Below are 16,122 nucleotides of genomic sequence, written 5' to 3' on the forward strand. Positions count from 1 at the left end.
GTGTGTGTGTGTGTGTGTGTTAGTGCTTTGAACAATGATTTGCAAGATTAAGCATTAATTGTGCGGACTTCAACACGAAGCCCCTTCTGGACAATTAGGAAGCATTGCGTCATGCAAAGGGGACCGCTGGTCTCGTTGAGGTTCGGCAAGAGTCCATGCAAACCCACAAGCGCGGGGCGATCGCCTTCCAGGCACAGCTGGTCGCCAAAGCTGACATCCACGTGCAGAGCCATTTTCGGCAGACTCTTAGACACATTGCCCAGCACTTGCTGCTCATTGGTTGGGGTAGTCAGTAAGAGCCTAGCGGAGGTTCCCTGCAGGAGTTCGACTCTCGTGAGGCGGATTGGCTGCCGTATACAAATAACGTGGATGGATTTTTCAGTCATTATCAATGGCGAAGCTCTCGATGCAAGGTTCGACTGAGCGGACTCCATCTTAATCGGTTGCTGCAATTAACCATCGTTCTATGCCAATGTTAAACATCAAATTCAAATTTACTTACCTTTAGAGTAGCGAACAAATGTAGCAAAAGTTTTAATAAAATGAAATGGAAATTGATATTTTTTTTTGCTATTTAATTGCTGTCGATACTTTCTTGACTATCGATGATTGTTGATGAGACCATGCACGGTGTTGCCTTGGTATTTTCCTATAATTAAAACAATATGATGCTTAGTTTTCGGCAGTTGTCAGCAATTTAAATGAAATTTGAGCTGCACTATCGATATGTGTGTTTAATACAAGCCTCGGTATCCTCATCTGTACCACATACGGCACCCAAAAATAAACCATTTCCGATGGGGCCATATCTGGACATCAAATTTGTCTACGAATTTTATAAACGACCAAAGTGTGCCTTGCGTCTCCATCAACACATATCGTCAGTCAAACTTTAAACATTTTCATTGTGGCAGCAGAAGTCAGTGCGTGAAGTTCAGTTTACGTGTGAGAAAAATGTCTACGTTAAAAATAAAAATTGAGCCCACCGAGGATGAGAGTACAGATGTTCCGGTCCACTATCACTACTGCCAGAGAGAGACCTGCAATACGTAAGTATAACGAGTTCATTTACTGTCCATGAACGCCAATCCTAAAGGCAATCACCACTCAGCAGACACTTCGACGGAATCTCGGGCAAGCTCATAAGTGTGGGGACGCAAACCGAGGGTGCCCTACGACAAACTGCGCGGAAAGAGTCGGTAAGTCGTTACATTTATGCATTCATATTGGCCACACTAACACAACATCCCAAAGACGGAGACAAACTATGTCGCTTGTGGACTATGGCCAAAGCCGGAGAACCCGCCAGCTGTGAAGAAAGAGGCACCCGAAGCCAGCGTTGAGCCGGTCGGTGACGGAGCCAGTCAGTTGCCGGACAAGTCCATGGCTCCGTTGCGCAGCAGCAATCGGGGGGAGAGTGGAGTCAAGTGGACCAATCTCGATGGTCAAGTGGCCCACGCACCGTGTATTCACGCGGCCAATTTGGAAGGAGTGCCATTATCGTCGGTCAAGATATTCATTACGGGCATAAGTCCATTTGTCACACGGGAGGAAATCGGCGAGGTCTTTGGCTGGTTTGGGAATATTAAATTGATCGAATATCCGAGCAACCGACACCCCAGCAATCCCCAGGGACGTGGCTACGCCTTTGTGCAGTACGTCTGCCCGATGGACTGCACACTGGCCATCGAGAAAATGAACGGAAGAAAATTGGGTCTCGGCAAGATTGAGGTGATGCCGATCAAACCCAAAAAGAAACGAGCACCGTTCACGTTCCGCTTTGACTGGTCGTAGCCCAGCAGATCGCCAGCAATCCCATCGCAGTTCAAGCCAGCGTGCAGGCCGACCCTCCTCCTCCTCCGGTAATGCCAATCAAGACACCCAATAGGAATCGCTGTCATTCCATTCCAACCATACTCCGAATCGATGGCAGCCAGTCACGCATTCGTCACGCATCCATTGCAAGAAGAATGCGAAGAATGCGAAAACACACAAAAACAGCCATAAAACCGCACCTCTTATGTACCCTTACTTGTAAGCCCTTCAATGGGCGGACTCTGCAAATATTGTTGAATTAAATAAACAAGAACACAACTGGCTGTTCGAATTTCGAAGGCATTTAATGTTCTATGGAATAGTATGGGATGTTCAGGTGAGAATTTGATAGTCGTTTATATTGGAAGAACCTGCCGCCTGGCTGCCTTGTATTGCATTTCGTTTTGTTGTATTTATTTATATGGCATTTTGCCGTTTTCTAGTTTTGTTTTTTTGTTTCACATTTTAATTAAATGGAAATTTCCGCTGTCTTGAGCACGTTTTCTCATCAACGGCATTAAATGCTATGCAGAATTTTAATTAGGTCCGCAGCACACACCCACACACAGGGAGGCCAGGCCAGGCCAGTGTATATGCAACAGGATTTGTAGCACGATTGCAACTTAGGACGGAAGGAGTAGGACTAGAAGTAAGAGTAGGAGTAGGAGTTGCAGCCTCGCATACAAGCATACATACTTTGAGATTTGGCTTGCAGCATGTGGAGCGTGTCCCGTGTCCCGTGTCCCGTGCCTCGTGCTCTATGCAGCGGAGGATTAAGCCCTGTTTACACTACCGAATGCAAAATGTTAAATAATGATACGAGAGAGTGAGCGCTATGCCATCCATATGCCGTACCACCATCACCAACGAACTTGAGGTTGACTCTCGACTTTCGAGTCCAAAATTTAAAGTAGGCCACTAAGCTGACGCGACTCTCCTTCTGTCCTTCTGTTCGTCTGTCGTCTGTCGTCTGTCTGTCTGTTTGCCCAAGAAGACAACCGTCGGATTCGACGCTGTCGAATCTAGCTTACTTGTGCCACTCACAGTGCCAGTTGCAACAATAAGTAGTTGGGTAAGTACGGTAAGTAAGTTGTTTAATTAAAACAAAGTTTAATTGGCAAAATTTCCTCTTGCCTTGCAGAGTGTAGAGTGTGGAGCGTAGAGTGGATTGGAGTGGAGTGTGTGCTCTGCTCTGCTCAAGACAATATCATCATTCAGCTATCCTGCTATTCTGCTATCCTGCTGCCAGAATAGTGCCTCTCAATTGGGTAACTGGTGGTGGTGCTGCTGCGACCACAAGTGGAGTCTCCGTCATCATCATCATCAACATCAACGGACGATGTCAAAAGTGTCTGTCTTGGGTGGGACTTTGGCTTAATTGCAGAACATGAACATGACACATCACTTGATGTCCAGTCGCCAGTACCTTTCCCTCAAACTCCGAGGGTCCGAGGGTCCGAGTGTCCAACAGTTGTAAATATGTCGCACTAATTGAAAATAATCAAATGGATGCACAGCAGCTAGCCAGCCAAGTTAATTGGCAGACATTCAGCCAGATACATTCGCTGCAAAAGACAAGCAGTCGTGGCCAAAAACTCCTTCAATGGATATACATTTCGAAAGGGTTTTAGGTGCCAAACAATCTAGCAATCGATGGAAAGCACAGATGGATACTGCACTCTCTTATTGGATATTTGTTTGGATGGACACCACACATATCTCTTCATTAAATACCTCAGCGAAAACAAACCAAATAACAAATTGCCATGGAAGCCAGAGCCGCATAACTCTTGCCATATGGAAAGTTATGCGCCACAGCAAAATGGAGGGGCCGAAAAACGCAAAACATATTTCGCACATGAACGCCGCAAAACTATTGAAAATTACTATAAACAGCATTGCCCAAAAACGTATGGACAGGACAGACCATGGCCATGGAATGAAACATAACCAAAGCCAACACAAAATATTTTTTATGATATGAACACTCTGCACAAACACACATATATACATATATAAAAAGCGAGTATCCACGGCACTCTGCTGACCAATACCAATCCTCGTACCACTGAAACTACCGCACAACACGATTCGATTCGATTCGATTTATGGGCGTCGATTTGTGGGCAGTTCTTTATGTACATATGTATTCTCACACAATATGTGCACACACGCCCGAAAATATATAGCGTTCTGTTGCTGGCAACACAACACACAAAACGAACAAAAAAGTCAAACAACAACAGCAAAAGAGAAAAATCGGAGCGAAAAAAGTTTTTCCATTAAATCAATGAAGCGCACAAAATATTCGCACCAAGGCAGAGGCGACGAAAAGGAGTCGAAAATTGGCCAACTTTTGATTTGCAAGGACTGCCCGCGGCAACTGGCCCGAGATGGCATTAAGGGAATGTGCCTTAAAATATCGTTTAAGAACGGGAATCGAGTCGTATGGTTACTCGCATAGATAAAGTATCAGCGCAGAGTCCACACCCAATACGTGGCCCCCTATCTACCATTCGAAATTGGACGTTGGACAACGCATCACCTCTGCATCAAGCCGCATTTCAAGTGTCATTCCGTTTGTTATACACACATATTTTTATGCCTGATGACAGCTCAATTTTTTGCAGAGTTTTGGCACGTTTTTTTTTTGTTTGAACCGTGGCAAACAGAAAATGCACAAAAGTTGCAAAAAACAAAAAACTACCTCCTCGGGGGTCAGCGAAAAAAAAAATAGAACAAAAAGCCAATTTCGGTTGGTCGCTTGGAGCCGCAGGGGCTCCCAGGACATATGGCTGTACATATGGGTGTACGAGTGCGCTGAAAATGGCGACGCGAGGACAATAAATGGCCACATGACAAAACATACGTTCCGTGTACAAATTTATGTTATAAATTTCTTTTTGAAGGCCCTCTCGGACATTTGTTTGTCGCACAGAGGTAAGGAATATAACATATACCAGAATATTTGTATCAAACGGTTCCATTTCTTTACTTAAATCTAAATTATTTACTTAAAAAATGCATAGCCCAAGGGTTGGGCACTTTAAACATTCAATCGGTGCTTCGCCACGGGCGCAAATATTCCTTGGCACGGCATTGCTGCTCCAGCAATCAGAGATGGCTGCAGATGCTATTCCCAGTCACAGGCAAATTCGCAAAGATTTTCAAACTGCGGAATGTGCAAATGGTATTCTAAGATGTGTTTCCATACTCATACTCCATTCTTATAATACTCACAAGCAACCCTGCTGGTTTCTTTTCTGCAGAAATCGGCTTACTCAATGTTGTCGGCGTTTATCTCGTTGATTGTTCTTCTCCTACGCTAATGCAAGAGCCGCCAGTCCGTCTAAAACTAATCTCCTGCATGGATTCATTTTGCTTTCAATGTTTTATTAGCCTTTTGTTCACTTTTCAGATATTCTCAAAAAGTAAACAAAACAAATCGTCAAACGAAGTGCGGTGTTCACCTCCGGTCACACTCTATTTCACATATATTTTTGCTGGGCTGAGTACTAGACCTAAATCCGATTCCCAACCCTCTGCTGAGGGTACTGCACCTAGCGATGATTCCTTCCCTGAGAGGCAAATATAAATATTCACCAGGCACTCTATTACTCCTGCTGCTGGACATCAAGCATACCTTCAATCTGGCATGTGCACTTCACGTGTTCAAACTATCGAGTTGCATATATCGAACCTAACAGATATATACCGCGATTCTATCGCACTGATCTACGAAAAAAAAAAGAATTTTAAAGAATCTCCCATTATAATTAATTATTTAAAGACATATTTAATAATAAATACGACTCAAATGGGTTTCAGTGCGTGGTCCAATAGACTAAAAGACTATTCGATATTTTACTTGAACCTATCACAACGAGCAGCTTATGTATCGATATATAGCTTTTTTTTGTAGCTCGTAGCTGTCTCTGGCAAACATTTTCATTTGAGTTGGTGTCACTTGGTCATATATTGTCATAATGCGATGATAAATTGCAGAAAATACTCAAAATGGTGAACTCAGAGCCTCAAGCACCCAACCCGTTCCCAATGTACATGGCGGATAACAAAGCTTACAGCGATCTTTTTAATTATTTGAAACCGTCCCACCTCTCGACCATTAAGCTCGAGCAGGGAGTGTTCGTCAAGCTCTGGCTAAAGACCAAAGGCGAGAAGAAGCTGCTGGCGAGTTTTGAACGAGTCTAATCCAATGACGGCTCTGGACATCCAATTGAAATTTTGCAATCAGCTATACCTGGAATGCGATGGCCCCTCGCTTGTGGCTTTGGTGGGATACTCTCCTAAATTTCCAATGGACCTTAACTTTGAGAGATTCTTCCACTCCTGCCCAAAGGAGTTCTCGTAAACCCCTAACAAAACCCTAAAACCCTAGCAAATAAATAAAAATAAATAAATAAATGAAGTTTTCTTGTCATTTATTAATATTTTACTTTGTGTGTTGCTGCCGTACAATATTCATTTGGTTTCTCAATTAATTACATTTATTGTATTTGCTGTATGCTTGTTTAAACTTTATTTTTAATTTTACCTCCACGTGTGTCTTCGACTTTGACTTTGACTCTGCCTTGAGTTCTGCCCTACAATTGAACTGGAGAGGAGACAAATATGCAGCTCCTGCTACTCCTGATGCCTGCCATTTATGTGTGTGTGTGTTTTGTCGTAGAGCATAGGGAAAGCTTTCTTGTAATAGTATGATTTATTTGTTGTTTGCTTGGTTTTTATTTTCCTTTCTGCTGTTTGCTGTTTTCTTAAGTTCGATTTTTTGATTCTGATTTGCATTTTACGAGGAGTATTTGCTGTTGTTGGTGTTTGCTCTTAAGTTGTTCATGCATGCATACCTAGTGGTACCAATACTGGCTATTGTATTTGCTTGCCCCCTGTTGTTGCTCTTGCGTTTTGCATATAACAATATTAAAATATTTCAAAAGCACAAGAACACCCCGCACCCAACACCGAACACCGAACACTGAGCATACAGATTACACAGCTGGGCGGAGAAAGTCAAGAAATGCCTCAGCATCCCGATGCATTATTCTGAAACTGCCACAGCCACCGCCACAGAACTGCCTCCTCCTGCCCATCTCTGGGGTAGAGTACAGTCTCTCTCGGTGTCTGTGTGTTTGGGGGAAGAGCAACATTTCTGGCATTTTCTTGGGCTTTTGATTTAATTTCACTTAATTTACTAGAAATTCTTGAGCATTTACCTCACCTTCTTCTTGTCTTGTTATTGCATCAAGCTGTTCATTTCGCTTTACTTGGCCAAGTGCCACCCCCTGCACCACCCCCGTTCCCGACTAAAGCTTAATTTGTTAGTAAACTGGAAAACAATCCATTAAGTGAAGAAACTCAACAGTATAGAGTATAGATAGCTACTCGCCGCAGTACTAATAATCATGTGTGCCTGCAACTCTTTGAGTTCGGGCCACACAATCATACGCAGACACGAGCAAAAAGTGTGGGCTGTGCGGGCTGGCGGGGGGTGGGCGCCTGCACTTATAATTAGTTTATTTAATAGTTAATTAGTTAATATTTTTGCTTATTCTAGCTCCTCCGTTCACTGATTTCCTTCTCTCCAGAACTTTTCCACTTATTGCGATGCTAGACAAAAAAAACAGTTGAGAAAAAAAAGAACTCGCACACCACACGCACATTTTTCCACCTTTGTTTTCATACACTAAATCTAGCTCCAAAAAAAAGTGTGTGTGTTTTCCACTACATTTATATATATATATATATATGTTTATATATGTGTGTGTGTGTGTGTAGGGTGTATATTCTTATAGATAGTTATGGGATTTTGTTTGATTTTTGCTATCTGTAAATGGTTGCACACCGATTACACATACAATTTGGCACCCCTGTGGAGGTTGTTCGCTCGCTCTGCATCCCCACATTTATTTACATTGAAAACTGTTTGCGGCTGCTCTCCACATTTCCACTGCATTTTACCTTCGATTGCTCTACTTTCAATTGTCATAACTAACCGAACGTTGAACGCATCTTCATGATTATCACTAACCTAGATTCTCCACCTCCACCTCCACCTTCAACAAACGGAGAGTATTGTTTGGGCTTTCATTTGGTTTTCTCTTTGCTTGAGAACCTTCTCATTTCTCCCTCTCTCTCTCTTATGCTAAGCCTTCTTATTTGTATGATTTATGGATCCTATGTTGAATCCCAAGCATTTTATGTGTGCGTCTCTCGTGAAGATCATTCAGGGGCATACTTAATGGACATCAATGAAAGTAAGGAAGAACAATTGGTTTACGTAAGACATTCTCGATTCATATATCTAAATTCTTGCACTCCTTTCGTTAGTTTCCAGAGGGAGTTCGGTTACCCTTTAAGGACTTCTTTGAGCCACCTAACACACACTCAAGTGGTTTGTGTTGAGCACCACTCCAGCTGCCATGTATCCCGCAATGCCGCCATTGTTCTGACGTTGCTGTTGCGCCGCCAGCTGCTGCTGCTGCTGATGTCCATGATGTCCATGATGGCTGTGGTGTCCGCCTGCTGCTACCACTTGCGGCTCCACAACGAGTTGTGCACCCCCGAGGGCCGCAATGGGGCTGCCCGCCTTGGCCATGGGCAGGGGCAGGGGCACGCCGCCAATGGGTGTGGTGGCCGTGGTCGTTGTCGTTCCGGTGCCGGTGGCAGTGCTCAGGCTGGTGCCGCTGATGTGGGCGCTGATGCCACTGGGCACACTGGACATGTGCGTGGCACTGGACGTTGCCCCCGAAACGGCAGCCGAGACGGAGCCGGAGCCGGAGCCAGAGCCCGTGCCGGCAGCCGCACCACCGCTGCCACCGGCCGCCGTGCGGGTGAGCTCCTCGTTCGGGATGGAGAAGTGGCGGTAGGAGATGTACTCGGGCGGCAGAGCCGCCTGCCGCTTGGCATTCTCGATGCGCTGCTTCTTCAGCTTCACGTAGCTGAGCACGGAGATCATCACGATGAAGACGATGATGCCCAGGCAGCAGCCCACAATCAGGCCCAGGCGCCGCGTAAGAATCGAGTGGATGAATCCGTTGCTGGACAGTCCGTTCTCGTCGGTGATCAGGCTGGGCGTGGAGTCGAGGGTCTGCACATCGGTGCAGGCCGAGATGTGAGAGTTCTTGAGCACCTCGTGCAGCACATGATCCGTCACAATGCTGTTCTCCATCAGCGACTCCTGCTGCAGTTGCTGCAACTGCTGCTGCTCGTGTCCGTACGGCGAGTACGACTCGGGCAGGGGCATGGACACGGCGCCCAAGGGCAGCTCCTCGTCCCGCGACGAGTCGTTCGCGTGTAGTCTCTGCAGCGCATTGGCCAGCGGCTCCGAAAGCCAATTACCGCTGCCGATGACGCAGATGTGATAGCGCGTGTTGGGGCTCAGTCGTGTCAGCTTTGTGGAGCTGGCCGTGCCGTTCAGCCGCTTTCCGTGTATCTATAGAATAAATTAAGCAAGTTTCAAGATAGTTATTGTCATTCGCATCAGCCCCATGCCCCCATGCCCCCATGCCATGTCCCATGGCCCATCATCCTCATCAGTGCCGTCGATGCCCGTGTCGCTTTATTAAAAATATTTTCCCTGCGGCTGCCGTTGGCCATCACCCCCCTGGAGTACAGTGGTACGCAATCATTACGCTCTCCACTGATGCCTAAAACTAAGCATGAATACTGACTGAATGGGAAATGACTCTTCGCTTACAGAATATTTGCATCAAAGTAATTTATATTATTAAATTTTAATTCTTGCTGTGTTGAAATGTTTCCCTTAACTCGATTAAGTGTGGATAATTTATTGTCAAAGGAAATGTAACTTTTCAGCTAATCCCTAATCAATTGCATTAACCTCAAAACAGTAGTGCGCAAAGAATGAAAACTTATGGGGCAGCTTTCCTTTGTGGCCGCACTTCCCACTGTGTCCACACTGTGCCCACAGTAAGCCTGTGCTCTGCCGAAAGCCAAAATTAAATTTTGTGTGCAGAAAGTTGTGCACTTTATCGGCCAATCGAAGGCCCCACAGCTCTGCTGTCCTTTGCCCTGTCCTGCCCGTTGATTAAGCGTTTATTAAAAGAAAATTACGAGGATATCAGGACACACGGGCCCACAGTTCCGGCCATGAAATTGCTTTGAAATTTGGCAGACGACGTGGGGGTTGACTCGAACTAGAACTCACCTCATCCGTGGCCAGAGGGAAACGCTCCCTGTCCCTTTCTCGGTCTCTGTCCCGTCCATGCTCATCACGGTCCCTTGCCCTCTCGCGAGCTCTGTCCTGCTGATGCTGCTCTTGATGTCGCTCCCGGTCGAAGTCCATGTCCCGGTCAGGGTCCAGCTCCCTGTCACCATTGCCATTGGCATCGCCATCCCGTTCGCGGTCGCGGTCACGGTCTGTTGGCCCGGGAACGAGGCCATCACCGGTGGCATGGTAAACAATTTCGAACCCATTGAGGCCCAAATGGTCGCGACTCTGCCAGGAGACGACCACCGAATAGGGCTGGATATCCTGTATGGCCATTTTGGGTATTAGCGGCGCATCGCAGAACTGCTGCGGCTCCATGCGGCCAAACACCTTGCCTCGCAGCTCCGTGGGGTGTTCGCACCTCAGATAATTGATGGCATCGCCACCGCCGATGCCGATGATGCTGCCACCGCCTGTGCCGCTGCCACCATTCGCCGTCGACAGGGACCATTTGCGATGATCCCGCAGCCATTCCCAGAGCTTTTGGGCATCGCAGCTGCAATGCAGTGGATTTTCTGTAACGAATCAAATTGGCCATGACAGCCGGCCAGACGGTGGTCATTAAAAACGAATGAGTCCAAATAACAGACTGTCCAGACATCAGACAGCAGACATCGGACATTTCAGACAGCAAATTCCATGAGATTTCAAAGTCAAAATTCAAAGGGAAAGTTTCCTAGCCATGTGCCATGGAATCATTCAGTAACCGAGAGATATCTTTTTGAGAAAGATTCGTACAAAATGTATATGTTCTTAACAAGAAGAAAAACGATTTCGCTGGCCCCGAGGATGCGTTGCATCAAGAAGCTGACCACGGTTCAGGGCAACGCCTTGAAGAAGATTTTGAGCTGATTTTACAGCTGAAGGTGCTTGGGTTTTGAGGCCACAAGTGCCTTCAATGGTAGGTGGAACACCAGAGAAGCTGAGCCACCATTTAAATCATTGATCAATATTAATTGCAGACTTTAACCGAGTTAATTTTCTCTGGTTGTGTATTCAATTTTTTTTTTTCTTTTTTACTCACCCTCCAGCCTTAGGGTCTTCAGATTGGTCTCCAGCGGGCGCAGCGGATCGAGGGGCACCAATTCGAAGTAGTTCTTGCGCAGATCCAAGAGATGAAGTTTGCGCAGAAAACGAAAGGCGTCGTTGGATAGAACGGTCATGCGGTTGCCCATGAGGAGCAGCTCAACGAGGCCGTGCAGGTTGCGGAAGGTTTTCTTGGAGACGCGATCCAGCTGGTTGAAGCTGAGATCGAGCGTTTGCATTTGGGCCAGATCGGGGCTGAACTCCTCGAGGTCCTTCAGGGTGTTGTGCGAGATGTTGAGGAGTCGGAGCAGGCGCAGGCCCTGCAGCCGCTCCTTGGGCAGCATTTCCAGCTCATTGATGCCAATGTCGAGGGTCAGCAGGTTGGTGAGGGAGCGGAAGGCACCGGGAGAGATGCGAGTGATGCGATTGTTGACCAGATGCAGGTGCTGCAGGCCCTGGAAGGCCTCAAAGTCCTTGGACGTGAGTATGGAGAGGTTCGTCTGGCAAATGTAGAGCTCCTTGAGGTACGGATACCGCTCCTCCTTCACCGTGTAGATCTTGTTGATGGGATTGCCGGTCAGATTGAGCCAGGACAGGCGCGGTATGGACACATCCGACAGCGCGGAGCTGGGTATCTGCAGGAAGCGATTGCTGGACAGATCCACGCGTTGCAGATTGATCGAGTGGCGCAGAAAGTTGGCGGGCAGCGAGAGCAGCAAGTTGCCGCTCAGATCCACGTTGTCCAGCTGCGTGAGGTTCACCGCATTGAAGCCGCTCAGCGAGTTGATTCTGTTGTCTCGCAGCACGAGCTGCCGCAGATTGAGCGTGCCCCGCAGCTTGAAGAAGTCGATGGAGGTGAGGTGGTTGCGCGCCAGATCCAGCGTCTCCAGGGTGCTCAGGTTGTACAGGGCGATGTGGGGGAACTCCACCAGCTGGTTGCGGCACAGCCGTAGCTCCTTGAACACGTTCAGGCCGCTGAAAATGTTGCGGTTCATCTGCGTCAGTCGATTGTCGCACAGATCGATCCGCACCAGATTGGTGTTGCGCGAGAAGAGCTGATCGGGTATGTGTCCCAGGCTGCAGTTGGCCATCGACAGATGCTGCAGGGAGCGCAGCTTGTCGAACATGCCAGCCATGATGCCGCCCGATGCTGTGCCAATGCCCACATGGCTGAAGTTATTGTGCGACAAGTGAAGGCGCCGCAGGCCGGGCACGTCCAGCCGCTGGATGTCGGCGGGGCTCAGCTGGTTGCGCTCCAGATTCAGCTCGTTGAGGTTCTGCAGCGACTTGAAGGTGTGCTGCTCCAGCTTGCGCAGCGAAGTGTTTGCCAGCTGGAGGGTGGCCAGCGGCAGCTCGTCGAGGAAGACGTCGCGCGTCAGCTGCACCAGCGGATTGTGCGAGAGGTCCAGCGACTTGAGCTGCTTCAGTCGGTTGAAGGCGTACCCCTCGATGGCCTCGATCCAGTTGTGGGCCAGCGAGAGCTCCTCCAGGCTCTGCAGCGGGGCAAAGTAGTCGCGGCGCAGCTGCTTCAGATGATTGCCGCTCAGGTCGAGGAACTTCAGCTGCGTGAGGCTGGAGAAGGTGTCCTTCTCGATGTCCCGAATGCGATTGTCGCTCAGGTAGAGCCGCCCCAGCAGCGGCGTGTCCACGAAGAAGGAGCGCTCCACCTTGGTCAGCTGGTTGTCGCGCAGCCACATGATCTGGATGCGCTGCTGCTGGCGGAAGGTGCGCTGGTGCACCTTGTGCAGATAGTTCGCCTCCAGCTGGATGGAGAGCAGCGAGGAGTTCTGCTCGGGGAAGATGTCCTCCAGCACCGTCAGCTGATTGTCCTGCAAATTGATGTGCTGCATGCTGGTCAGCGTGTGGAACGCACCCGGCTCGATGTCCTCGATGTTGTTCTTTTGGATGTGCAGCTCCTGGAGCGACGGCAGCGGCTCAAAGACGCCCTTGCGCACGCGCCGTATCCGATTGTTGTGCAGCCGGACCTCGCGCAGCTGCTCCAGCTTGCGGAACATGCCGATCTCCAGGTCCTGGATCTCGTTGTTGTCCAGCGAGAGCGAGGACAGGCGCACGCACTTGTCGAACAGCGTCACGGGCACCAGCGGAATGAAGTTGGATCGCAGGTACAGATGGTCCAGGTTGGAGAGCGTGCTGAATACATTCGGATCGATGTGCGCGATGGCGTTCGCCTCCAGGTAGATCACGTCCACATTGGTCGAGTTGGTGAACGCATCTGCCGGCAGCTCCAGAATGTTGTTCTCCGACAGGAAGACCTCGCGCAGCTGCGGCAGGTTCGAGAAGACCCCACTGATAGCATGGATGTGGTTGTGGCTGAGGTCCACCGTCTGCAGCCGTTTGTTGCGGTCAAACACCTTCGGGTCGAGGGCGATGATGCGGTTGTGCGACATGTCCAGCGACATCAGCTCCTTGAGGCTCTTGAAGGCCTCCGGCTGCACGAGCTCGATCTGGTTGGCGTAGAAGGAGAGCGTCTTCAGCTGCGGAAATGCCCGGAAGCAGTCGTGCACGATTTCCCCGAACTGGTTCGAGCTGAGGTCCAGAAAGATCAGCGATGGCAGCTGCAGGGCGGCCGCCGCCGAGGCAGCCGCCGAGGCATTGTTCGTCGCCAGCTGAATGTTGCCGTAGAAGCTCGCGATGCGGTTGCTCGAGAGCCGTAGGACACGCAGGTGGTCCAGCTTGCGCAGCGCCATCATCGGGAACGTGCGCAGCCCGTTCTCGGACACGTCGATCTCCTGCAGGCACTCCTCGAGGCCGGCGAACGCGTGCTCCGGCATGCCCTGCAGCCGGTTGCCCTTCAGATTAAGCTTCGATATGCGCAGCCCATAGAAGCTGTAGTCCTCGATCCGCACGATCTCGTTGTAGTCAAAGTCCAGCGCTGTCAGCTTCTGCATTGAGCTCAGCGCCCGCGACGGCATCTGCAATGCAAAAAAAAAACAACAACGGAAATGTTATGGGAAAGACCGCATGGATGGATGAAAGACTGCCAAGGCTCACACGAAAACTTCACTCTAATTTAATTAAATGAAATGCAACTGCAACTGCCTTAAACTAATAAACAAATAACAATAGCCTCAGCGGGCGACGTTTTCCATGGCGTCCATTTGTAGCTTTCCCATCGCCAGTCACAGGTAGGGAGGGCGCATTGGCCCCTCGCATGGAACCGAACGATTTCCATTATCGATAATCGATGGTCGACTTTAAGAACAGCTGATTGTGTCCGGTTAACCACAAACAAACAAAGCAAAAATATGCAGAAATTAGCGTTTGCAATCAGGTGTCGTGTTCCTTACAGCCAGAGGAGACCATTTCCCACTGCCAGCAGTGCCAGCCGGCGCTTCACTCACAAACTTCAATTTACTTGAATGAAATGCAGCTTCCAATGTCTTGATGCTATGAAAGACTTTCACACAAATATTAAAATAAACAATAATTGCAGTCACAGGAGGGCGCATTGGCCATTCGCATGGAACCGAACGCTTTCTATTATCGATAGTCAAAGCGCGGGTGTGTGCAAATGCAAACAATTAAACAAACACAGTGAAAAAATGAACGGAAATGAGCGCTTGAAATCACGTGTCGCATTCTGTGCAGCCTTATTGCCATAACTGATTGATTCTTTTACAGGTGGAACACCGCATGCCTGATGTGTGCCACATGGATACATATGTCGCTGTCGCTGTCGCTGTCGCCGCCTGACTTTAAGTATTATTACGCCACCCAACACCTGGCAGCAGCTGTGTCATTTGTTTCCTTGCTCTGCTTTCGCTTTCGCTTTCGCTGGGCGCTGCCTTTGTGCTGGTGCTACTGGATAATGTTGGCTACTTTTGTTGGCCGCTAAATCTGTAATTAAACACACCGCCATTGTGCAACAGTCCCATGGGCAATCCATGCAGCATGCCAGTTAAAAATCAGTCCCAACCTCCCTCACAGGCACCGCACCCGAAGCTCCCGAGCAGCGGGTGCAACCGCCCTACGTTTGGGGCGCGTGTTTGTTCACCTGTTTTGACCGTTTCACCTTCTTGCCAATGCCGCGAAATTGTTTTCGATGCCAATCACCGAAAACTATGCACAGGTTGCACGAGTGGCTGAGGTGGAGTCGGAGACCGACAGAGGTGCACCCCCGTGCTTGCATATTTGTCCGAAGTCCACAAGTGATTCCAAATCAACCAAAAATATATCCTCCAATTCAATTCCCGAGCTGCCGAAGCAGTTATGGCTACCAGTTATTGAATTTGAATATCATTTTCGGCTATTACGGTTAATACTTCCCCCATTCACATTCACTTGCAGACTGCCGGGAATCACTCCACAATTATGGAACGGATCGAGGCACCAGAGTCAAGGAGGTAGCATTTCCATGGAACACGGAACGCCTTCGAAAGTTAAGTGAAATTATTTCCCAGATGTGTCTTTTTGTTTATTAAATGTAGCATCATTTACAGAGTCCTCCCATTGAAGGGCTTGTATGTGGCGGAGTGTGGCGGAGTGTGTCCGAGCTTTGAGCTTCGAGTCAATTTTTCTGGGTCACAGCAAAAGTGCTTCCGGTGCTTCCTTCTTCACCTTTGGATAATTGTTCAACTTTGGCCACTGTCATTTAGCGGCATTCGTCTTCGGGATGACAGCGATTTCTATTGGGTGTCTTGATTGGAATTGCCGGAGCGGGAGGAGCGTTGAAAAAGCTTTAGCAACCTTTCACCTTTTAGATCTAACATCGTGCTAGCGGACTGAAAATCGGCGATTGCTTCTTGTTTTATTTCTGGAAAGGATAAGGATGCGAGGATAAACGGATCCGCTAGTTGCATGGTTACAGAATGAAGTGAAAAAACGCTCACCATGGTCAGAGCGATTCATGAACTTCTCGACGTATGCTCTGTGCGCAGACTTGGGATACATCACCGCATTGTCAGTGTTCTCCAGCTTGATCGCTAGGAGAGGCTGCAGATTCTGAGGAGTTGCTGTGCCTGGAGACTGCGGAGACATCACCGCATCGTCAGTGTTCTCCAGCTGGATCGCTA

At 48.5% G+C, this 16,122-nt stretch overlaps 2 protein-coding genes across 3 annotated transcripts in view; one reads left to right on the forward strand and one right to left on the reverse strand.

Moving 5' to 3' along the window:
* The first annotated feature begins 845 nt into the window (after window positions 1–845).
* LOC117581600 lies at window positions 846–2,060 on the forward strand. Of its 2 annotated transcripts, none has more exons than XM_034268958.1 (3): window positions 846–1,049; window positions 1,112–1,199; window positions 1,255–2,060. In XM_034268958.1, exons 1-3 carry the CDS (start codon window positions 955–957, stop codon window positions 1,792–1,794), a joined length of 723 nt encoding a protein of 240 aa, XP_034124849.1. In that variant the 5' UTR covers window positions 846–954; the 3' UTR covers window positions 1,795–2,060. The 2 variants fall into 2 exon arrangements, with proteins under 2 accessions (XP_034124849.1, XP_034124850.1); XM_034268959.1 differs by having other exon boundaries at window positions 1,115–1,199.
* Window positions 2,061–6,255: 4,195 nt separating this feature from the next.
* LOC117581596 (chaoptin) overlaps window positions 6,256–16,122 on the reverse strand; it is a 25,322-nt gene continuing 15,455 nt past the window's right edge. The window contains exons 3-5 of the mRNA XM_034268952.1: window positions 11,088–14,022; window positions 10,001–10,578; window positions 6,256–9,265 (exon numbers count right to left, since the gene is read on the reverse strand). Of these exons, the coding sequence (XP_034124843.1) occupies window positions 8,207–9,265; window positions 10,001–10,578; window positions 11,088–14,022 (4,572 nt within the window). The 3' untranslated portion in view covers window positions 6,256–8,206. The remainder of the gene's footprint in view (window positions 9,266–10,000; window positions 10,579–11,087; window positions 14,023–16,122) is intronic.

Source organism: Drosophila guanche, unplaced genomic scaffold, assembly GCF_900245975.1.
Source record: "Drosophila guanche unplaced genomic scaffold, DGUA_6, whole genome shotgun sequence".
Taxonomy (NCBI): Eukaryota; Metazoa; Arthropoda; class Insecta; order Diptera; family Drosophilidae; genus Drosophila; species Drosophila guanche.